The sequence below is a fragment of the Schistocerca americana genome, chromosome 7 (genome assembly GCF_021461395.2).
Source record: "Schistocerca americana isolate TAMUIC-IGC-003095 chromosome 7, iqSchAmer2.1, whole genome shotgun sequence".
Lineage (NCBI taxonomy): Eukaryota > Metazoa > Arthropoda > Insecta > Orthoptera > Acrididae > Schistocerca > Schistocerca americana.
This window is the reverse complement of record NC_060125.1, coordinates 312,310,755-312,335,228: the sequence shown is the minus strand read 5'-3', so window position 1 is coordinate 312,335,228 and position 24,474 is coordinate 312,310,755. Positions and strand designations below refer to the sequence as shown.

Sequence of the window (24,474 nt, the reverse complement as noted above, 5' to 3'; positions counted from 1 at the left end):
GTAGAGAATTCTCACGCATTCGTGCAACAAATTCGCAATTCACCAAAAGTTAACGTGTTTTGTGCAATCTCACGGTTTAAAGTTGACGGCCCCTTTTTCTTCTGCGAATAAAACGTTACAGGACACGTGTATCTGGACACGCTGTAAAATTGGCTCATGCCACAACTGGAAACAGACAGCGCCGACCTCATCTTTCAACAGGATGGTGCTCCACCGCACTTCCATCATGATGTTCGGCATTTCTTAAACAGAAGATTGGAAAACTGATGAATCGGTCGTGGTGGAGATCATGATTAGCAATTCATGTCATGGCCTCCATGCTCTCCCAACTTAACCTCATCCGATTTCTTTTTGTGGGGTTATGTGAAAGATTCAGTGTTTAAACCTCCTCTACCAAGAAACATGCCAGAACTGCGAGCTCGCATCAATGATGCTTTCGAACTCATTGATGGGGACATGCTGCACCGAGTGTGGGAGGAACTTGATTATCAGCTTGATGTCTGCTGAATCACTAAAGGGGCACATATCGAACATTTGTGAAAGCCTAAAAAAACTTTTTGAGTTTTTGTATGTGTGTGCAAAGCATTGTGAAAATATCTCAAATAATAAAGTTATTGTAGAGCTGTGAAATCGCTTCAATCATTTATAATAACTCTGTACGTAGGAGGGAGCAATATACTGCTTGACTCTTCGGTGAAGGTATGTTCTTGAAACTTTAACAAAAGCCCGTACCGAGCTACTGAGAGTCTCTCCTGCAGAGTCTTCCACTGGAGTTTATCTATCATCTCCGTAACACTTTCGCGATTACTAAATGATCCTGTAACGAAGCGTACTGCTCTCCGTTGGATCTTCTCTATCTCTTCTATCGACCCTATCTGGTACGGATCCCACACTGCTGAGCAGTATTCGAGCAGTGGGCGAACAACCGTACCGTAACCTACTTCCTTTGTTTTCGGATTGCATTTCCTTAGGATTCTTCCAATGAATCTCAGTCTGGCATCTGCTTTACCGACGATCAACTTTATATGTTCATTCCATTTTAAATCACTCCTAATGCGTACTCCCAGATAATTTATGGAATTAACTGCTTCCAGTTGCTGACCTGCTATTTTGTAGCTAAATGATAAGGGATCTATCTTTCGATGTATTCGCAGCACATTACACTTTTCTACATTAAGATTCAATTGCCATGCCTTGCACCATGCATCAATTCGCTGCAGATCCTCCTGCATTTCAATACAATACTCCATTGTTACAACTCCTCGATATACCACAGCATCATCCGCAAAAAGCCTCAGTGAACTTCCGATGTCATCCACAAGGTCATTTATGTATATTGTGAATAGCAACGGTCCTACGACACTCCCCTGCAGCACACCTCAAAGCACTCTTACTTCGGAAGACTTATCTCCATTGAGAATGACATGCTGCGTTCTGTTATCTAGGAATTCTTCAATCCAATTACATAATTGGTCTGATAGTCCATATGCTCTTTAATGCGAGCCGCCACGAATTCCTCTCACGCGCCACTGTAACAATCGACAACCCCCTCATCTCAGAGTAGCGCTTGCCCCAACGACATACGAGGTGCGACAATAAAGTAATGAGGCTGATTTTCTTTGCAAGATGTGGCAAACCTGCAGGCTTGCGTAGGCACAATATCTTTGACCTTGGTCTATAAGCTGCTTCTAGTACAAGCGGCACATCGATGGAACTGCTCAGTCGTGAGTTGTGCTGTAATAAGTTAACACGTGTTTGAGTCTCTCGTCACGGAAATGGAACGGCATAATATTGCGCAACGGTATGCCATTTATTTTGCCTTAAATTGAGTGAAAACGCGACGACAACTTACGGTAAGCTTGAGAAGGATTTTGGAGAGGAGGTTATGTCAAGAGCTCAAGTTTTTGGTTGACATAAAATGTTTAGTGAAGGCAGAACGATTGTTGAAGATCAAGACCGTAGTGGACGACCTTCAACCTCACGGATGGATGTCAGCTTGGTCAGGGTGCGCGAACTCGTGCGATCTGATCGAACATTATCCGTGAAAATGATTGGAGAAGAGCTGAACATCAATCGAGAAACGGTTTGTCTAATAATAACTGAAAATCTTGGTATGAGAAAGATTAGTGCAAAAATGGTCCCCACAAATCTTACACCACAACAGCGAGAAACACGGAGAAATGTGGCAGCCGAAGAGCAAACGGAAATCAATCCAGAATTGTTGAGCCGTGTTATCATTGGTGATGAAAGTTGGTTTTTTCAGTACGATCCAGAGACAAAACATCAAAGTTCGCAAAGGTGCTCGAAGGGACCACCCAGACCAAAAGAAGCTCGCATGTCAAAGTCAAAAGCGAAAGGCATACTTGTGTGCTAGTTTGATTCCAAGGAAATTCTTCATAAAGAGTGGGTGTCTCCTGGACAAACAGTTAACCAATATTACGACAAAGAAATTTTAGAAAGACTTTGCAAAAGATTTCTTTGTGTCCGCGCTGACATTGCTGATAATTGGATTCTGCATCACGATAATGCACCATCCCATACTGCTCTGTCAGTACAGCAATTTTAAACCTGAAAACAAATTTCAGTACTACCGCAGCCACCTTACTCACCAGATATCGCTCCGTGCGACTTTTTTCTATTTCCAAGAGTCAAAACGGCGGTCCAGGGACAGCATTTTCAAACAACACAAGATGTCCAAAAAGCTGTGACGAGGGTCTTGGAGGATATCACAAAGATGAGTTCCAGAAATGTTACCATCAATGGCAGAAGCGCTGGAAAAAGTGTGTGCAATCAGCAGGGAACTACTTTGAAGGAGACAACACTAAACTTGACTAAAACGGTAAGCAACATTTTTTTTCACATCAGTCTCATTACTTTGTTGTCGCACCTCGTATCCCAGCCTCTCTCTCTTCCTCTGCAGTTTTTACCCCCTTTAACTCCCTCTAGTACATTGGTAGTTACTCCTTGACGCCTTAACACTCGTACTATTACACGGTCCGCTCACATGAAAGTGGCGACCTGCCAAAAGGCCTGAATAAGCAACGCTTGCAGCGTGGACTTGCGGGAAAAGAATCAGTTGGTTCTGAACCGTACCGACAGGGATGTGAAGCCATGCCGACTTCACAGCCGTCGCCAGCTGTGCAAGATTTCTCGGTTGAAGATCTACGGCGTGAATGGCCCGAACGAGGTGGTCCAACAGATTCGCGATTGGGTCTAAATCCGAGAAGTTCGATGGCTAGGGAAACATGGCAGACACGTCCTTATGCTCTTCGAGTCACGCATTTACACTGAAAGTTGCGTGACACGTTGCATTGTCCTGCTGATAGATGCCATCGTGCCGAGGAGAAAACAAACTGCATGTAGAGGTGGCCATGGTCTCCAAAGATAGATGCACATTTGTGTTGATCCATTGTAACTTCCAGAACGATTAGATCACCCCGAAAACGTTCCCCAGATCATAACGCTCCCTTTCTCCGGTCTACACCCTTCTGACGATTATGGAGCATAAAACGTGTTTCATCTGAAAAGGTTATACCTGTCGCCACCCAGCGGAGTCCAATTGCGGCATTGACGTCCAGCTCTCGTCATCGATCAACAGCAATTAGCATGGGTGCATGAAACCGGCTCCGGAGGCCCTTGCGCAGCAACGTTCGTTGAACGGCCGTTGAAGAGATGCTGTCAATAACTCCTTGGTTCATCTGGGCCGTCAGTTGCTCAACAGCTGCTCCTCTGTGGCGGCACACGAACACTTTACAAACTTAGCCATTGCGGTAAGATTCCACTTTTGGCCGCAAAGCCAATTATGTGCCCTTTGGGACGTCAGATAAATGCCTGCGTTTCCGCATTAGTCAACAAAGACTGCACTCTTTTTCCGACATGCTTTATACACCCCTCACTGCTACTGCTACTGCTATCACCTGCCGCTGCGAATGGCTATTGCACTTTGACATCGTACATAGGCGGTGGTCACTTTAACCCTTTCAGACCCTCTGACTTCAAATGTGTACATTAACTTTTACTTTGTCTTAGCTGCAGCAGAAGCTTTTTTTCCGAATGGAAACCTGAGGTACACATTTGTGAATGTTCAACCTTTTCTTTATGTGCAAGTGTTGCCAACTGTTGAGCATCACTATGAAAATATCAGCAAGTCAACGCAGCAGTGTACGGCAGTTCGTGACCGCCAGAATACACACTACTGGCCATTAAAATTGCTACACCACGAAGACGACGTGCTATAGACGCGAAATTTAACCGACAGGAAGAAGATGCTGTGGTATGCAAATGATTAGCTTTTCAGAGCATTCACACAAGGTTGGCGCCGGTGGCAACACCTACAACGTGCTGACATGAGGAAAGTTTTCAACCGATTTCTCATACACAAACAGCAGTTGACCGACGTTGCCTGGTGAAACATTGTTGTGATGCCTCATGTAAGGAGGAGAAATTCGTACCACCACGTTTCCGACTTTGATAAAGATCGGATTGTAGCCTATTTCGATTGTGATTTATCGTATCGCGACATTGCTGATCGCGTTGGTCGAGATCCAATGACTGTTAGCAGAATATGGAATCAGTGGGTTCAGGAGGGTAATACGCAACGCCGTGCTGGATCCCAACTGCCCCGTGTATCACTAGCAGTCGAGATGACAGGCATCTTATCCGCATGGCTGTAACGGGTCGTGCAGCCACGTCTCGATCCCTGAGTCAGCAGATGGGGACGTTTGCAAGACAACAACTGTCTGCACGAACAGTTCGACGACGTTTGCAGCAGCATGGACTGTCAGCTCGGAGACCATGGCTGCGGTTACTTTGACGCTGCATCACAGACAGGGGCGCCTGCGATGGTGTACTCAACGACGAACCTGGGTGCACGAATGGCAAAACGTCATTTTTTCGGATGAATCCAGGTTCTGTTTACAGCATCAAATGGTCGCATCCGTGTTTGGCGACATGGCGGTGAACGCACATTGGAAGCGTGTATTCGTCATCGCCATACTGGCGTATCACCCGGCGTGATGGTATGGGGTGCCATTGGTTACACGTCTCGGTCACCTCTTGTTAGCATTGGCGGCGCTTTGAACAGTTGGCGTTACGTTTCAGATGTGTTACGTCCCGTGACTCTACCCTTCATTCGATCCCTGCGAAACCCTACATTTCAGCAGGATAATGCACGATCGCATGTTGCAGGTCCTCTACGGGCCTTTCTGGATACAGAAAATGTTCGACTGCTGCCCTGGCCAGCACATTCTTCAGATCCCTCACGAATTGACAAAGTCTGGTCAATGGTGGCCGAGCAACTGGCTCGTCAAAGTACGCCAGTCACTACTCTTGATGAACTGTGGTATCGTGTTGAAGCTGCATGGGCAGCTGTACCTGCACACGCCATCTGTTTGACTCAATGCCCAGGCGTATCAAGGCCGTTATTACGGCCAGAGGTGATTTATCTGGGTACTGATTTCTCAGCATCTATGCACCCAATTTGCGTGAAAATGCAATCACATGTCAGTTCTGGTATAATATATTTGTCCAATGAATACCCGTTTATCATCTGCATTTCTTCTTGGTGTAGCAATTTTAATGGCCAGTAGTGTACATAGATGTGGTTCGTTCGCTTTATTCCACTGTATAATCGAATATTATTATTGTTATTTCGCGTGGTAATTATTGAATGATCGTTTTACTAGTTACTACAGTACGCCAGTCACTACTCTTGATGAACTGTGGTATCGTGTTGAAGCTGCATGGGCAGCTGTACCTGCACACGTCATCTGTTTGACTCAATGCCCAGGCGTATCAAGGTTACTACATAGTTACTTTAGTCCATGAAATGTAGCCAAGCTGTACAAAGTATGTCCTGAAAACGGGTGCATATTTTTGTATAAAACTTGCATCTAAAATCATTAAAAATCACCTAACAGCAATAGCACACAAAGAGGAACTTTCCTCCCTCCAGAAAAAAATCATGTCTGAGAGGATTAATGTGATTGGACCGCGTATAATACCCTTATTCTTGACAGTGTTTCTCACATGGTCCTCTCCTTACCAATTCTGCGGAAAACATCCTCATATCGTATGAGACCACCTAATTTTGATCATCCTTCAACAGCACCACAGATCAAAACCTTTGGCTCTGTTTCCCATTTTTCCTACAGTCCATGACTCACTTCCTCACAACGCTGTGTTCAAAACATTCTCAGAAATTTCTTCGTCAAATTAAAGTCGATGTTCGGTACTAGAAAACTTATTTGGGTCAGGAACGCCCTCTTTTCATGTGCTAGTCCGCTTTTTATGTCCTTGCTTTGTTCAGCACGTGTTATTTTGTTTCCAAAATAGAAGAATTCCTTCATTTTGTCTGCTGTGAAAACCCCTATTATGATGTTAAGTTTATCGTTACTATGATTTTTGCTGCTCTTCATTACTTTCGTCTTACTTGGGTTTACTCTCTGATCATAGTGCATGCTCATTACACTATTCATTCCCATTCACAAGACCTGTAACTTTTTTGCAATAAAAATTGAAGTAAGGTCCGGCTGAGTCCTGCAAAAAGTCTGCCCGATGTAAATACTGGCCATAGGTTGTTCGTGATAGGAAATTTATTTAATATGCTTCTTTGAACATAGAACTGTACAAAGAACTTTTGATAAGTAATACATTTTTTTTCTTCAACCGGTTTGGTTTGATTCAAAATTTCAATACATCACATTATTCCTCACTCTTTTGGCTAAAAACCCTACTTTTCTACATAATCTCTGTTTAGTGCTACGGCCTCACGGCGCCTTACTCGAAGGCCCTGTGTAGTTGCATGGTACCACTCTACCGGTCAACATCGAAGCCAACATTTTGTTGCGTCAGTAACCTTCTCATCATCCACGTACTGTTTGCTGAGGAGTGCATCCTTCATAGGCCAGAGGGATGGAAGTTGGGAAGTGCGAGATCCGAGCTTTAGGATGGATGAGGAATAACAGTCCAGTGATATTTTGTGACCTCCTTTCGGGTGCGAACTTGTGTGAGGCCTTGCGTTGAGATGGAGAAGTTCGTTTGCGTTTTTGTGGTGACAAACACGCTGAAGTCGTTTCTTCAGTTTCCTGAGGGTACCGCAATACACTTCAGAGTTGATCGTTGCACAATTGTGGAGCACAGCAAACAGAATAACCCCTTCAGAGTCCCAGAGGACTGTTACCATGACTTTAGCGGACGAGGGTGCGGCTTTGAACTTTTTCTTCGGAGGAGAGATGGTGTGGCGTCACTCCATGGATTGCCGTTTTCTTTCCGGTTCGAAGTGATAAACCAATTTTCCGTCGCCTGCGACGGTATTCGATAAAAGGTTCTCACTATCAGCCTCGTAACGCGCAAGTAATTCCACACAGACGGTCCTTCGTTGCTCTATGGTCTTCTGCTAGACGGCAAAGAACCCAAAGATGGGCACTTTTCAGTACCCCACCTGTTGGACACATGTGTCAGCATTACCAACAAAGACGTCCAGTTGTACAGCGAGGTGTTTGATTGTGATTTGCCGCTCACCTCCAATGAGACTCACTGCACGTTCCAGCACTGCTGGAGTCACATCTGTGTGCGAGCGACTGGCACGCGGGAGAGCACCTTGTTGCGATGATGGCAGACGCCTTCGCTCAATGACGCACCGTGCTTTTATTCACTACCAGGTCTCCTCAGACATTCTGCAAGCACCTTTGAGTATCTGTGATGCTCTGGTTTTCCGCCAAAAGGAACTCAAAGAGAGCTCTCTGCCTGGAACGCACTTCCGTTACAGGTGCCATTTTGGAGGCTAGGTGTAGCTCCAACTCCTATCGGAACTTCATAAAACTATAGAGGCCTAAACGGGAATATTCCACGATATCCCGACACGAATTTCGTATTTTTTCAACCGAAACTTGGCGAGAAAAAATGTTTCGTACTACTTATTAAAAGCCCCTCATACTAACTTCCGACTGCTACGTGATTAAGAGTCGTAATAGAACTCACCTGACGGGTCACACTTATATCTGCAGGCTACACTGAGAAGGCGTAGAATAACCATTTCATAGGCTAAAATGTGTGCTGATGAATCTTCTCCCACACGAAACTTCCTGGCATATTAAAACTCTGTGCCAGATCGGGACTCAAAGTCAGGACCTTTGTCTTTCGCTGGCAAATTGTCTGCCAACTGAGCTACTCGGCCGGCCGCTGTGACCGAGCGGTTCTAGGCGCAACAGTCTGGAACCGCGTCACTGCTACGGTCGCAGGTTCGAATCCTGCCTCGGGCATGAGTGTGTGTGATGTCCTTAGGTTAGTTAGGTTCTAGGGGACTGATGACCTCAGAAGTTAAGTCCCATAGCGCTCAGAGCCATTTGAACCATTTTTTTTGAGCTACTCGAGTATGACACACGAGCCCTCATCACAACTTTGCTTCTGCCCGTACCTCATCTCCTACCCTGCAAACTTCACAGAAGTTCTCACGCGAAACATGCGGGACTAGTACTCCTCGAAGCCCACGCTGTGGTTAAACCATGTCTTCACGATATCCCTCCTTCCAGGAGGGCTACTTCCACAAGTTTCGCAGGGAAAAATCCGTGAAATTTGCAAGGTAGGAGCCGAGGTATTGGTAAAAGTAAATCTGTGAGGACGGATCGTGCGTCGTACTCGGGCAGCTCAGTTGGTGGAGCACTTGCCCGCGAAAGGTAAAGGTCTCGGGGTAATTTCCAAGAATGATTGCCTATCGAAGTCGGTGGGTCCAAACGATACACATCGAAAGTGTGATAGTAAATCGATCATGCGACTCTGGTGACGGGCATTATGAATATGTTTACGTTGGTCACTACAGCAACGACAAAACAAGAGCGTTACAAAAATACCTGTTATTGCGAAGGAGATGACTTACCTTACTCGTCGTCGGTGTTGTCGTCATGTGGAAGTCCATTACGGTGGTCTGGATGGATAATTTGGAAGAGTCGAACCATGTGTTCTTCCTGATACTCGTCCGTTTTCCGCACTGTCGGCAATGAAATTGTAACGGTATTTCAGCATCGAAACTGTTCTTACACTTCGCACCACCACAGTCTACACAGTCCCTTCTTTCCTCGGCCAGTAGTACTTCATATTTGCGACAAAAAGTCGAACAATTTTCTACGCTTTATAAACTTGGAATTAGAGTCTTCCATGTGAGAGAATCCGCCAAAATAACATCAAGAACACCAGACATCCCACTGACTAACGACGTAAATCGTCTGTCTTTCCCTAGCAACTCACAAATAATTCGTGGAGGTATGTAATTTAGAGCAAGTAAGGGAATGACGGAAAACAGATAAAAATGACGATCACAAATCATTGATCACAACGCCCGCTACCGGAGTCGCATGATCGATTTACGACCGCACGTTCGATATGAATTGTTTGGAATCCACCGACTTTGATAGGCAATCATTCTTGGAAATTACCGGTATCGGTTTCGGGTGCTGATCCGATACACAGAATTAGTCTTCCAGGAAGTTTCATATTAGCGCGTACTCCTCCGCTCCGACAAAATTCGTTCTTTTCGCTCATGGTCAAATAATGTCTACTCTGATTCTTCTGTGAGAACAATTCTTTGTCGAAGACTTTTGCGATCTCACTGCGGCTTGAATTACTCAGACTCTCGTAGGCGTCTGTGCACGGCGAAAAATTGCTTCCAACTGGAAGAAGATTGTTCCACAACATTATCTTTTCCCTGTACGTTCGCCGGGGTTTTTAGGCACTACATACACCCAGAGCATTGCATCCTTGTGCCGAAGCCGAGTGTGCGGAAGTCGTTCTCTAAGACTCGCTATCCATGTGGTTCGGTCGCACTCGCTTTCACATGGACGAGCACACGCCAATTGCAACTCTACAGGCGTGTGACGCCTTCCATTGCGTGATGCAATTGTGAAGGCAACATGAAAGCAGTATCCTGGCAAATAGATGCGACTTGGATAATAATCTTCAAACATGTTCTCTAAATTTTCGACGTAAGTGGAGTACTTATAACGAATAGACGGCCCGTTGCTTATTATCACAATCGATCTTCCTTGATTACACATCTAAAATGGATATGTAATGAGGCGGTTTTTGAAAACAATAGCCGAAGCTAAAACGTCACGAGATATTTCCACGGAAACCTAAGTTAACATTGTTGGAAAGATATAAAAGGAGAAATGCTAATCGTTTGTGACACAGTTTGAAAGCCACACAACTCGTAACAGGAGGCTGTGGGAGAATAAGGAGTCTGGTCTTCCCGAGACACCGCCGCTGCATACAAACCTCGGCAGCTGTAAAAAGCTGTGATGGCCAAAGTTGAGACTGTGAAGACTGAAGTTTTCGGCGAAGCCGCCGTCGTGTCCTAGCCACGGGGAACGCAGAGGCAGTGGAGGTGGCGGCGTCGAAGCAGTTGGGAGAATGACACCGAGGTACGTTCTGACGACAGACCGCGTGCTAGGAGCTCCCAGGGATTCACACTAGCCCCGTACTCACATAATTCCTCGTTTTTCAGACCCTTCACGGGAAGCCGAAATGCTGACTGATAATGCCGAAGCTGTTTGAAATGCTGACTTATAATGCCGAAGCTGTTTACGAACAAAATGAAGACACGCCGAGTAGAATTTTGTGTGGCCTCTAATAATACGTCTTCGACGAAGATGTTGAGTGCGTCGTTGCTACATCACATGTAGTTTTGTGTTATACTAAGACTATGTTGTAATAGTCGCTACGTCACATGAAGTTTTCTATGTTGCAATAGTCGATACGTCACATGAAGTTTTCTGTGTTGTAATAGTCGTTACGTCACATGAAGTTTTGTGTTATACCAAGACTATGTTGTAGTAGTCGAGCATTAAATAAACTTTTAACTTATAGCGTACGTGGAGTTGCTACATTACATGTTTTCTGTTTACATTACATTTTTTTCTGTTATACCCAGTATGTGCTGAGCTGTTGCTGTATAAATGAAGTTTTGTATCACCCAGAATGTGTTATAGCCAGTTGATAGGATGATGCTGCTGCTAAATGAAGTTAGGATAGCTGAATGAAAATGTCATCCTAAATCAGGGTTTATAACAAGCACCAGAGACTTTCCGGATAACTGAAAAACATGGATAGTCGAAGCTACACATTTTTAACGGAAAATGCTATTTACTATATTTGGAACCTAGCAACATGTCAAACATTTGAAGATCCACTGCAATACTTGAACGTTACCGGAAACTGACGACTCAGTTGCTAGGGGCCTAAAACGGTACGTAACCGATCATGGTCCCTCCCAGTAACTGTCCTAAGCGAACATGATGGTTAGCTACGTCACAATGCAGCACGAGGCATAGATCAGGAGTATGAAGCCTGCACACATTGCAACTTCTCCATCTAAGCGCGTCTACGTTATTTCTGCGTGGCTATGTAAGCCGCGAAGTTGGCTCTGTCCTCAGTGTCTTATCTTCGGCACCTTGCGCCAAGCTCTGCGAAGTTTATCCATACTCCCCTTCTCGCACACCAGAGCAAAGTGAACACTACGAGTCACGTCTCTGGAGAGCTTTAATTACGTCCTAGAGCTGGATACCGAACCCAGGTCACCGGCAAGTAACTCAGAGTTTCCAAGTAGTGGTCTCCTGTTTACCTTCAGTGCGACGTAGGAGGATGCCGGCCGGAACAAGCGGAGCAGACAATGTAATAACTGACCGGAGCAATAAATAAGCCAGCCACCAGATGCTGCACCCGGCAGTATCTATTCTCAAGGTCAGTGAGGTACACATTGACCATTTCACGTGGTATAAGTATTTCCAGATAACATGAAGAAGCAGTATGAAGTAGGATGATCAAGTAAAGCCTGTAACAGGAAAGGCAAATAAAGGACTTCGTTTTTTTTGGAATTGGTCAGGGGAAATGTAGTGCAACTGTATAATGGAAATCGCCCACAAGAGACTAGAGCGAGCAATTATAGAGTATTGCTCTGTTGTTTGGAGACCCTATAAGGAAGTCATGAAAGATAGTCATAAATTAACCTCTGATTGCCCATTGCTCTGTTGTTTGGAGACCCTATAAGGAAGTCATGAAAGATAGTCATAAATTAACCTCTGATTGCCCATTAAAAAAAAGAAAAAAAAAGAACATTTTTATATGCAATCTGTACTTAAATGTTGACAGAACTTCTCCACGTAGTCACCACCCAAATTCAATCATTTGCCATACCATGACGCCAGTTCCTTTACCTCTTCATCAAGAATAGATGTTGCATAGTGCTTCAGCCAGTTGTTGAAAGCATTCTTGAGCTCATCGTTGGCAGTGAAATGCTGAACAGCTAGCCAGGTCTTCATCTTGGGGAAGAGACGATAGTCGTTTGGTGCCAAGTTCTGACTATAAAGGGGCGGAAGGGGGGATGCTCGAAAATCTACCTGCTGAAAAGTCTGAGTCTTCCTTCAGTCGATTCACAGTATAGAGTCAAGCATTGTCATTCCTTTGGTAATTACCACATTTTTTGGATTGCCCGGAGTTTAGGAAGAGGCTCACAAGAAATCTGTGATGTCACAGTTATCTCAAACGCTATTTACATACAGTCTATTGTCAAAAATCGTTTGCGATCCCAAAAAACTGTACCAAATATTTTGAGATTTGATAGCATCTGCTTGAGTTTTTTGAGCTCATTGGGACAATGAGTGTGCACCCACTGTTTTGACTGTTCCTTAGTTTCAGAGATCACGTACTGCATCCATATCTCGCTCCCCGTAAGGTCCTCTTCATAACATCCTCCCTCTCTTCATTGTAGCGCTGAAGATTATTAAGGAAGGAAGGTTCAGTTTAACGTCTCGTCGACAACGAGGCCATTAGAGACTGAGCAAAAGCTCGGACTGTATGAAGGATGAGGAAGGAAATCGGCCGTTCCCTTTCAAAGGAACCATCCCGGCATTTGCTTGAAGCCATTTAGGGAGATCACGGAAAACCTAAATCTGTATAGTGGGACGCGGGTTTGAATCATCCTCTCGAACGCGAGTCCAGTGCGCTAGCCACTACGCCACTTTGTATGATGGCAATCGAGGCCTTACCCATTCGTTTGGTTTTGTGAACATCGATTAGACATTTTGGTACCCACCGTGCATAAGACTTGTGATAACCGAAAGCATCTGTGACAACGTTAAAGAGGGCTGCCCTTGAAATCTTAGTCAGATTTTCCGAAAGTTCGAAAACTGAGAAAAGACGTCTCTAATACACAACTTCGTAGACATATTAGATAAATTCATGTCATCCTCGACCACTTTCGACATGCTCACCTGTGTGACCAGGCATTAATATTCTGCATCACTGCTCATAACATCATCACTCACATCCCTATTCCCATACATCCGGAACAATCGAAGATGAGTTTTGTCCGCATTGAGTCCTTCTACTTGCAAGAGATGAATCGCAGAACATACCTCACAAGTGGCGGGAGATACAATAATACAGTCCATTTCAGTCGCATGCTGCTTACACAATGACGAACGAAACAAAGATCTGCCTGACACGACATGGGTTTCGAAGTCTCATTTTTCAACCGCTCAAGTGCCATGAAGCAGCTAGCATTAATTTATTTTTAGTAACCATAATGGACCTCGTACACTGTAAGACAAAAAAAGATGCACCACGAAGGAATTATACGAATGGGATGGAAATCTGTAGATGTGATGTACTCTACATGTAAATACATACAAATGATTAAAATATCAGAAAAATTGGATGATTAATTCAAGAGAAAGAGATTCATAAATAAAGTAAGTCAATAACGCGTTTATTCACTTATGACCCTTAAACAAGCAGTTATTCGGCTTCGCATTGATTGATAGAGGTATTGGATGTCCTGCTGAGGGATATTCTGTCCAAACGGCCCATTAAATGTCAGAATCCTAGCTGGTTGGAAGGCGCTGTCCAAAATGCTCCAGACATTCTCACTTCGGGAGAGATCCGGCAACGTTGCTGGCCAAGGTAGGGCATAGCAAGCGCAGAGACAAGCAGTAGAGACACTCGCCCTGTGCGGGAGGGCATTATCTTGCTGAAATGTGGGCATAGGATAACTTGCGTGAAGGGCAACAAAACGGGGAGTGCTGTAAGGGTGCCGTGGATGACAACCACAGGGGTCCTGCTGGGACACCCCAGACCATCACTCCAGGCTGTTCGACTGTACGGCTGGCGACAGTCAGGCTGGCATCACACCGCTGTCCTGGGCGTCTCCAGAAACGTCTTCGGCCTGGAATGTCATTGACTGGAGTCGAATTGTATTCAGTGATACGTTCCTTCGTTAACCAGTTTCTGACATCGTCTTTAGTACAATTAGATGTCGGAGCTTTGTTTATTTTAACGTTGTGATATGGAGAACTGACAAAAATTAGTACAGAGTTGGATTTTAAATTGGGTATCATTTTTTCTGTCAACCATTTTTCATAATTTTGTTGGTTCATGTGGTTGCGGTGATCTTCCGTTGCTTGATTTGATTTCCACGCAACAAGCACGTTAGGAATAAAGCAATTTTCACCGCCTGCATGGGATATTATTAGGCACTATCCCTTTGATACCGGTTTGAAGAGACGGTGAGTTGTATTATCACTAAACAAGTACTGTGTTTTCCTCCCTGTTTTTTTCTTTTTTTAATTGCTTCAAATACGCAATTACTTTTCGCGGATGTCGCTTCTCTCTAACAATATGAAACTACATGATTTTGTTTTCTTCCAGTGGAAATCTAATTCCTTCCACAACTGCCTTACACTAGCGTTGCTTGAAAGCTTACAGTTTCTTTCAATTCGTGTTTAATTCATTTCACTATAGGCACTCGTTTTCGACGAGATAAAAGTTTTAAACAATGGCTTCATCAAAACTATCACTGTCTGTAATTGTTTTGAGTTTCCGTTCTATATCTGGAGTTACAAACTTCCTTTCTCCGCTAGATGTCCATAGCCTACCTTCTCTTTTAATTTTCTAGACAGCGCAACGCGAAACGCCTGTGGCCATATGCGCTCTCAGCTGAACTTTGTGCACCGTAATGTTCCTTCCCTGAGATGACTCACCTTCCATAAACATTAAAACATTGTGTACAGTCTGCTGAGACTGACGATTCAGTTTCCTGCCTTTCATTTTTGAAGTACTAATTTTAGTGTGGAGGTACTGTGCACTAGTAATACAGACACGGAAAACACAACAGACACACGTGGTAAACCAGTGTGTTTATGCCGAACAGTCCATGTGGCAGTTACATTAGATTCGTTAGAGGAAAGGTATCATAAAAGAGTGCAACTGTTTTTAAACTGTATCTACTGCGGATGCACTCCTTTGCGATAGTTTCGACCATCAGAAACCTTTGCGTTTACTCGAGCGCGTTAGTCCCGTGTTCCGTTTTTTGGCCACCTGTACGCTGGTTGACACCTTTGCTCAAATGTTTTTGATTTAAGCAATGAAACACTGCTTCTGGTACGTATGCCTAGCACTATACGTTTCGCCAATTTATTTTTATAGTCAAGTGCGAATATTTACATAAGTATTTTGTGTAATGTCTGTATGTGTGTTATGCCTATCTTGCAATGTACTATGGCGTTATAAGATACTGTGCCGCCTCCATAATGCAGAAAACCACACACACAGTGTGAAATTTCACAAACAAACAGTGTGAACAATTGTTTGCAAGTAGTGGTTTTCAGCACAGTACCTAATAACTTCAAAAGGACTATTACAATGCAAGGGGGGCAGTACAACGCACAAAATACTAATGTAAGTATTTGTTGGTGACAGTAAGAAATTCTGGAATGAAAAAAATACGTAAGTGGTGCAATGCTTCATTAGATAAATAATTAAGTACAGATGCAGGCTTTCCAGAAATATCGATTACGATGAATGAAATTGAGTCAAACGTTTGTGCTTCCCACTTGTGATCGGCACTTCTTGGAGAAGCAGTTATGTACATAATGTTAACTGAGGGAGTTCTGAATTCTTTCTGACACTTGCCACTTTCCTCATCAACATCCTGTTTCCTTTTACATATTTTTATTATATACAAACGATGACAAATTTAATAAACTTGTCTCATTGATTTTAGTAACACAAAATTTTATTGCTGATTGATTATAAATTGCAAATAATTAATGCCAATGTTAATAAATTACAATGCAATAAATAGCCAAATATTAAAAGTGCTGGAAATTATCTAATTTTAAGAAAAATTATCACTGGTGTAGTTGGTAGGCACTGGCGGCAATGTGTCCAATGGTTATGAATCTGGTATGCAGCTCAGTTTCACCAAAATACGTGTTACAGTACAGCGTCCAAGTTTCTACTTACGCCATATCCAGTCTTAAAGGAGCCGCTAGGATGTTTTAAATTTTCAAAAAAGTGAGATGTGTAGTTCATTTCATGGGGTGGCAGGAACCTAATACTTATTTTTTTCAACAACAAGACGACGAGACTAATCACAAAAAGCTACGCGCATGCACGCACTGATCTCTTTGGTGCATGTTTATTAAACGCTTTTGAGTCAGAAGAATTTCCTTTGGTCAGTCGAAACCAGTTGCAGCCGTCGATTATCTGCCACCTGAACATCTTTCGCCCAGACGCAAACCACGGGTATTGCTAGAATGACTGCGTCGAACGCATTCGCGTGCTTGCAGTGTTTGCAACCGTATCTCGAACGAACCAATTGTAACAATCGCAAAGCTTTCGGATACCTAGAGCAGAGTGTGCCAATCTTTGTAAGGGACTGCAGGGGAGTGGTTTATCGTCCGAGCTGACGTGACTTACAGTGTGACAGTTATTTAAATATATGAAATAGAATTGTCAGAAGTTTTGAACAGTTTGCTTTAGGATGTTCAAACTGCACGGTTGGCCGCGGGGCATGATGGGAATCAGTATGCACAAGCGCTTTGTTGCCCGATAGAGAGTACCTGAGCGTATAGCACTAGTGAAGGAGGCCTACTACGCGAGCAATAATAGCCCAGCTGCGGTTCAAGGGAAGTTTGCGACCGACTTCAAGTTGAAGACGACCGGTCAAGGTGTGCTAACAATGACGAATTTGATTCGCAAGTTTGAGAGAACGGATAATGTTCGTGATGACAGGGTTGGCAATATCAGTCGTCCAATAACGGCGAAAACGCCTGAAAACATGAATAACACAGTCACTGTGTTTGAAACCAGCCCCGTAAAATCGATCAGACAAGCTGCACAACAGGTAGGGATCAACTGGGAGACACTGTGACAAATTTTTGTTGAAGAACTACATCTCTTCCCATACAAAATTCAAACCTATGACCCCTTAAGCCCCAGGGCCATGGAACAGCGAGTGTGTTTCACCGACGCAAAATTGACGAAAAGGACTTTGATGTGAATATGGTTTGGTTTAGCGGCGAGCCGTCCGTAGTGGCCGAGCGGTTCTAGGCGCTACAGTCTGGGCATGGATGTGTGTGATGTCCTTAGGTTAGTTAGGTTTAAGAAGTTCTCAGTTCTAGGGGACTGATGACCTCAGCAGTTAAGTCCCATAGTGCTCAGAGCCATTTGAACCATTTAGCGACGAAGCACACTTTCATTTGGATGGATTCGTCAATAAGCAAAAATGGCGCATCTGGGGGACTGAGAATCCGCGTTTCGCGATGGAGAAGGCTTTTCACCCTCAACAGGTGACTGTGTGTGCTGCGCAATGTTCAGTCACGGAACAATCGATGTGATGTTCCTCGATGGCACGATGGCTACCGAATGATACGTGTAGGTTTTGGAAAATGAATTCATCCCCATTGTCCAAACTGATCCTGATTTCGACAAGATATGGTTCATGTAAGCCGGAGCTCGACCCCATCGAAGTAGGAGAGTGTCTGATGTTTGGAGGAAGACTTTGGGGACCACATTCTGGCTCCAGGGTACCTAGAAGCCACTGGTATAGGCCTCGATTGGCCGCCATATTCCCCGTATCTGAACACATGCGACGCCTTTTTATGTGGCGATATTAAAGACAAGATGTACAGCGATAACCCCAAAACCATTGCTGAGCTGAAACCAGCCGTTCAGGAGATCATTGACAGCATCCATGTTCCGACGCTTCGGCGGCTCATGCAGAATTTCGCTATTCGTCTTATGCACATCATCGCTAATGATGGGAGGCATATACAGGGTGTTACAAAAGGTATGGCCAAACTTTCAGGAAACATTCCTCACACACAAAGAAAGAAAATATGTTATGTGGATATGTGTCCGGAAACGCTTACTTTCCATGTTAAAGCTCATTTTCTTACTTCTCTTCAAATCACATTAATCATGGAATGGAAACACACAACAACAGAACGTACCAGCGTGACTTCAAACACTTTGTTACAGGAAATGTTCAAAATGTCCTCCGTTAGCGAGGATACATGCATCCACCCTCCGTCGCATGGAATCCCTGATGCGCTGATGCTGCCCTGGAGAATGGCGTATTGTATCACAGCCGTCCACAATACGAGCACGAAGAGTCTCTACATTTGGTACCGGGGTTGCGTAGACAAGAGCTTTCAAATGCCCCCATAAATGAAAGTCAAGAGGGTTGAGGTCAGGAGAGCGTGGAGGCCATGGAATTGGTCCGCCTCTACCAATCCATCGGTCACCGAATCTGTTGTTCAGAAGCGTACGAACACTTCGACTGAAATGTGCAGGAGCTCCATCGTGCATGAACCACATGTTGTGTCGTACTTGCAAAGGCACATGTTCTAGCAGCACAGGTAGAGTATCTCGAATGAAATTATGATAACGTGCTCCATTGAGCGTAGGTGGAAGAACATGGGGCCCAATCAAGACATCACCAACAATGCCTGCCCAAACGTTCACGGAAAATCTGTGTTGATGACGTGATTCGTGATTGCACAATTGCGTGCGGATTCTCGTTAGCCCACACATGTTGATTGCGAAAAATTTACAATTTGATCACGTTGGAATGAAGCCTCATCCGTAAAGAGAACATTTGCACTGAAATGAGGATTGACACATTGTTGGAGGAACCATTCGCAGAAGTGTACCCGTGGAGGCCAATGAGCTGCTGATAGTGCCTGCACACGCTCTACATGGTACGGAAACAACTGGTTCTCCCGTAGCACTCTCCATACAGTGACGTGGTCAACGTTACCTTGTACAGCAGCAACTTCTCTGACGCTGACATTAGAGTTATCGTCAGCTGCACAGAGAATTGCCTCGTCCATTGCAGGTGTCCTCGTCGCTCTAGGTCTTCCCCAGTCGCGAGTCTTAGGCTGGAATGTTCCGTGCTCCCTAAGACGCCGATCAATTGCTTCGAACGTCTTCCTGTCGGGATACCTTCCTTCTGGAAATCTGTCTCGAAACAAACGTACCGCGCCACGGCTATTGCCCCGTGCTAATCCATACATCAAATGTGCATCTGCCAACTCCGCATTTGTAAACATTGCACTGACTGCAAAACCACTTTCGTGATGAACACTAACCTGTTGATGCTCCGTACTGATGTGCTTGATGCTAGTACTGTAGAGCAATGAGTCGCATGTCAACACAAGCACCGAAGTCAACATTACCTTCCCTCAATTGGCCCAACTGGCGGTGAATCGAGGAAGTACAGTACATACTGACGAAACTAAAATGAGCTCTAACATGGAAATTAAGCGTTTCCGGACACATGTCCACATAACATCTTTTCTTTATTTGTGTGTGTGGAATGTTTCCTGAAAGTTTGGCCGTACCTTTTTGTAACACCCTGTAGAACATGTCATAACTTATCACCGAATATCTGTAGTGATGTTTACATGCTGAATAAAGTTTGTAACTAATTTAGGTTTTGTTTTCATATAGTTCAATAATTGTCACGCTGTACTTTATTCGAAGGCCAGCGCTGATGGTGCGCGACCCCGAGCTGGTTCAGCGCGTGCTGGTGTCCGAGTTCGCGTCTTTCCCTGACCGGCACGCGCGCACGGGCCAGTTCCGCGACCCGCTGGGACACGCCAACCTCTTCCTGATGAGGAGCCCGCGCTGGCGCGTTCTGCGCTCCAAGCTGAGCCCCGCCTTCACCTCAGGCCACCTGCGCCGCATGGCACCCATTGTCGATCGCTGCGCCGACCAGCTGCTCGGACTCCTGCAAGGCGCCGTCGACGTCCGCGAGATCATGGCCCGCTTCACCACCGACGTCATCAGCAACTGCGCCTTCGGTGAGTACCTTTCTGCTCCGGCCTCTACTCTCACACTACCAGAAAGAAGCAGTTCGTGTCTCTCAGTGCAGCGCCAATTTGGGGCTTTGCTGATGCATCCAAATCAATCAAAAACAAAGGAAAAAATATAGCCGATAGTCAGATGAAAACCGAACTCCCGCCACACCGGTACCATGGAATGGTTCCATTCAAAAGTAATCACCATACACATTAAGATATTACCGAGTGAGATGGCGCAGTGGTTAGCGCACTGGACTCGCATTTGGGAAGACGACGGTTCAAACCCGCGACCGGCCATCCTGATTTTGGTTTTCCGTGATTTCCCTAAACCGCTTCAGGCAAATGCCGGGACGGTTCCTTTTGAAAGGGCACGGCCGACTTCCTCTCTCGTCCCTCCCTAATCCGATGGGACCTCGCTGTTTGGTCCCCCTTCCGAGATCAATCACCCAACAACCATTAAGATTTTTATCCCATTAGGAGAGGAGACGATCAGTTCCTTTTTTGTGGAACGCAGTCTGCCGCTGACATATCCACAACTATAACCACTTGTTAACTTCCTCATCCAAATGAAACCGACGTTCAAGCATGTCTTTCTTTAAATCGCCAAACATCTGAAAATCACACAGTGAAGGATCCGGGCTGTGAAGAGGATGTTGGAGTATTTCCCAACCAAATCGGTGAAGCGTATCCTTCGTCCAGTTGGCAATACCATGTAGATACCAATAGCCCCGGAACGCCGCCAACCGGGAGCCACGGTGTCTTCTGAAAACGGCGCTTGCCCACAATGCCCCTCGCCGCCACACACTCTGTCGAAGGACAACACTGCCCGTAGAAAGAGCTTCTCTTATCTTGGCAGTTTACATCAGATTTACAGTGCACCCCTGAGTGATTTCGAGGGATGGGCTGCACTTGTGCGTTCGTACTTGGGGACGGGGGTTATCGTGAAAAAGGATGATTCCTTCCGACATCATGCCTGGCGGTATTCACATTATGGCAAGTCTCAGTTTCTGCACTGTGTCTTCATAGTGCTGTGCATTGATTGAGATCCCACGCTGCAGGAACTCGACGAGAAGAGGGCACCTGCAGTCGGAAGAGGACATCATAATGACGTTACCAGAACTTGTGTGGACAAGTCTGGATTTCTTTGGCAGGAGAGATGTGAGAGTTTCCACTGTTGTTGTTTGTTCTCAGGCTGTCGGAATGTTGTTGGTGGAATCATCCTGTTGCACGATAAAGTCAGCAACACAGTGCCAATCGGATCAAGCCTATGCTTCAGCGATTTGGTTGCAAACACTAGATCGTTGGTTTTGATTATCTGATGCCTTTACTAGACGGTTTAGTAACACTACGTTAGTTGCACTGCCATCAGCAACATTATCATTGCTATTGCACAATGGTGGAGTTGATTGCCGCTGGTGCTCTCTACATGTGAGCAGAATCTCGTTGCTTTTTCTGCCAGATTTCGAGACAGAGTTTCACCACATGTTCAACATATCTTATCCACTTTTGAGCTATTTCCCGACATTTTCTGCCTCATGTGTCTTATGTTTAATTGCTTGTCTTAGAATCATCCACGTCGCTTTGGGGGTTTTAAACGGTAATAAGAATCACCTTGTACATAGAAACATCTATATATTGTTGTATAGATACAGCTTAAAATTTCAGTGTGCGTAGCAAAACGCTTCAACTTTGTATAATGTGCAATGTCATATATAACCATTGTTTGTGAACAGGCGTGAACTCAAATGCTATGGGCGACCCCAAGTCCCCCTTCCGCGCCTTCGGCCGCAAGATCTTCGAGTTTACGAGGGCCCGTGGCACAGAGATAAACGGCATCTTCTACACGCCGTGGCTCAGTGACATTCTGGGCTTCAGCTTCTTCCAGTCGGAGACCAGCAAGTTCCTCAGAAACTCACTGTGGCAAGTCATCAGGGGCAGGTAAGCTACGTCCGCACCGTACAGTTCACAATATTGCAGACATTGTCAGTAACAACAGCTAACACAGCACGTGCTTGTAAGTCGCCAGCACCGGTGTATTATTCGGCAAAGTCAAGTTAGATCACATTTTAATTTACGCCTCAGAATCTGGTTGGTGATCTATTAATAAAGTACATTCCCTTATTCTGACAGTCGGGTCTAGTTTACAAGTATTTCAGGTTTCCATATCCAAATGGCTACGTTTTTAGTTCTGTTTACACATAATTATACGAGAGGTATCCATAAAGTAACAAACTTTTTTAAATAAAAAATTAACATTACGGAAGAACCAAATGTTATTATAAACATTTTAAAGGCACAGTCTTAAGCTTCTGCATAATATCCACTCAAATTGAAGCACTTATCAAACCGCCGCACAAGTTTTTCAATATCATCTTTATAGAAATCTGCCGACGGCGACTGCAACTACTGGTTTATATCGGCACGCAGTTCGGTGTCAGTATCAAAGCGCTGTGTAGCGAGCCATGTATCCATTGCTGGCGAGCGTTGGTAGTCGCTGGGCGCCAAATCCTGGCTGTATGGTGGACGATCAAACACCTCTCATCCAAAACCCCTTACAAGCTCTCGGACACGATTAGCTGTACGTAGACGCGCGTTGTCATGAAAAAAAAAAGCTTTTACGCTAGCTTTCCGTGGCGTTTGTTTTATATCGCCTGCCTTAACTTTATCAGTATTAGGCTGTATCGCTCTGTGTTAATTGTTGTAGCACATTTAAGAAAATCAACGAGAGTCACTCCTTTACAGTCCCAGAACGTAGTAGCCACGATCTTCCTCGCTGACAGCGTTTACAAACACTTCCTTGGTTTCCTGGGGAATTTGTGTGTCCCCATCCCATCGACTGCCTTTTTGTTTCAGTGTTGACATATTTCACCGAAGTCTGGTCCCCAGTTACCATCCGATCGATAACTTTGCTACCATTTTTCTCGTAATGTTCGAGGGAGATCAGTGCTGCAGTCACTCTCTGTTTTTTGTGGTCTTCCGTTAGGATTTTGGGAAGCCATCTAACACAAAATTTGTGATAACCAAACTACTCTGCCACAATTTCAGGCACCAAACTCAGTGAAATTTGAGGAAATGCAGTGACAGCTCCTTAATCGTGAAACAATAGTTTTCACGAATTTTGTCGTTTATTTAGGCCTACCACTGGGATCCTCATCGTGAACATTGGTACGGTCATTTTTAAAATCAATGCACCATTATCTCACTCGGCTTTCACTCATTATTCCTTTTCCTATATTCATTACCAAGATCGCGATAAATTTAAAATGGTTCGCAGTTTTTTGCCGACAAAGACCTAACCACAGAACGCACCTCACAAGTTGCAGGATTTACAGTAGTAGCACATATTTTAACACGTCATAAAAAGCAAAGTATGAGAGAGACAGACCACACGCTAACACCGCTGGGTGGGTACTGAGAGTGGGAACGTTATGGCACCAAAATGGCGGTTGTAAACCCGTCTACCGTCGTGATAGCCCAAATTGTCTGTTACCTTCTGGACAGCTCTCGTACATGTGCTCATTGAAAATTTTATAGAAAATTTTTGTCTGTACACACATTTTTGTTTTGCTTCGTAATAACTCTACTTTAATGGATTTGCCTGTTTGCAGTTGGTTCAGGTAATTCATTTAATATCTACATTTATCACTGTTTCAGCTTTGTGGCAAATAGTATACCAAATACCTGTCACATTTATTGTAAATGTTCGGACTTCCAAGATTGGTTAAATCAAACTTTTCTGCTCAGTGGGTTTCAAAAAGTTGACGTAAATACTGCGGTAATATGATTTGTCAAAAACAATTAATTTTTATGTACATCTGTTTATTAATGTCTCTGTCAACTTCGGAATTGCAGTGCAAGGTAGAGAACAGCTTGCATTAGAAGACTCGGATAGGTAAAATTTTTCCGTGAAATTATTTTTATTAAATATGGGATGACAAAATTTTTTAGAGATAATAAATTTCATAATGTCGCAAAAAAGTGGTCCAAGGTGAAGCGTACGCGTGGAAGCCGATAGGTCGCAGGACCGAATCTCAGTTGGAGCAGGGAAATTTTCAGTCCTCCTTTAATCAGGCCTTCACCTCTCCACGATGTGAGGAGTCGCGTTGTTTAGTTTACACATTACACTCTAGGTCCCCTTAACCTGGGTGGATAAATTGGGTGGATTAGAGACATTCAAGTTTCCGAAAAGGCGCCAAATCGAAAGACTTACACCTGGCCATCAAGTCACACGAAATTAATATATTGTGCAGGATGGAAGGAGATCAGGCCAGGGAGCAGATATCTAAAGTTTGTGGTTTTCCAGTAGTAAGCAAACAATTGGCGTAAACATGTTTTC

The 24,474-nt window shown here is 44.5% G+C and overlaps 1 protein-coding gene across 1 annotated transcript in view; it reads left to right on the top strand.

Moving 5' to 3' along the window:
• The window catches only part of LOC124622039 (cytochrome P450 6k1-like), a 103,976-nt gene that overhangs the window by 46,363 nt on the left and 33,139 nt on the right, over positions 1-24,474 (top strand). Inside the window, exons 3-4 of the mRNA XM_047147598.1 lie at positions 19,819-20,138; positions 21,872-22,076. Coding sequence (XP_047003554.1) covers positions 19,819-20,138; positions 21,872-22,076 — 525 coding nt within the window. The remainder of the gene's footprint in view (positions 1-19,818; positions 20,139-21,871; positions 22,077-24,474) is intronic.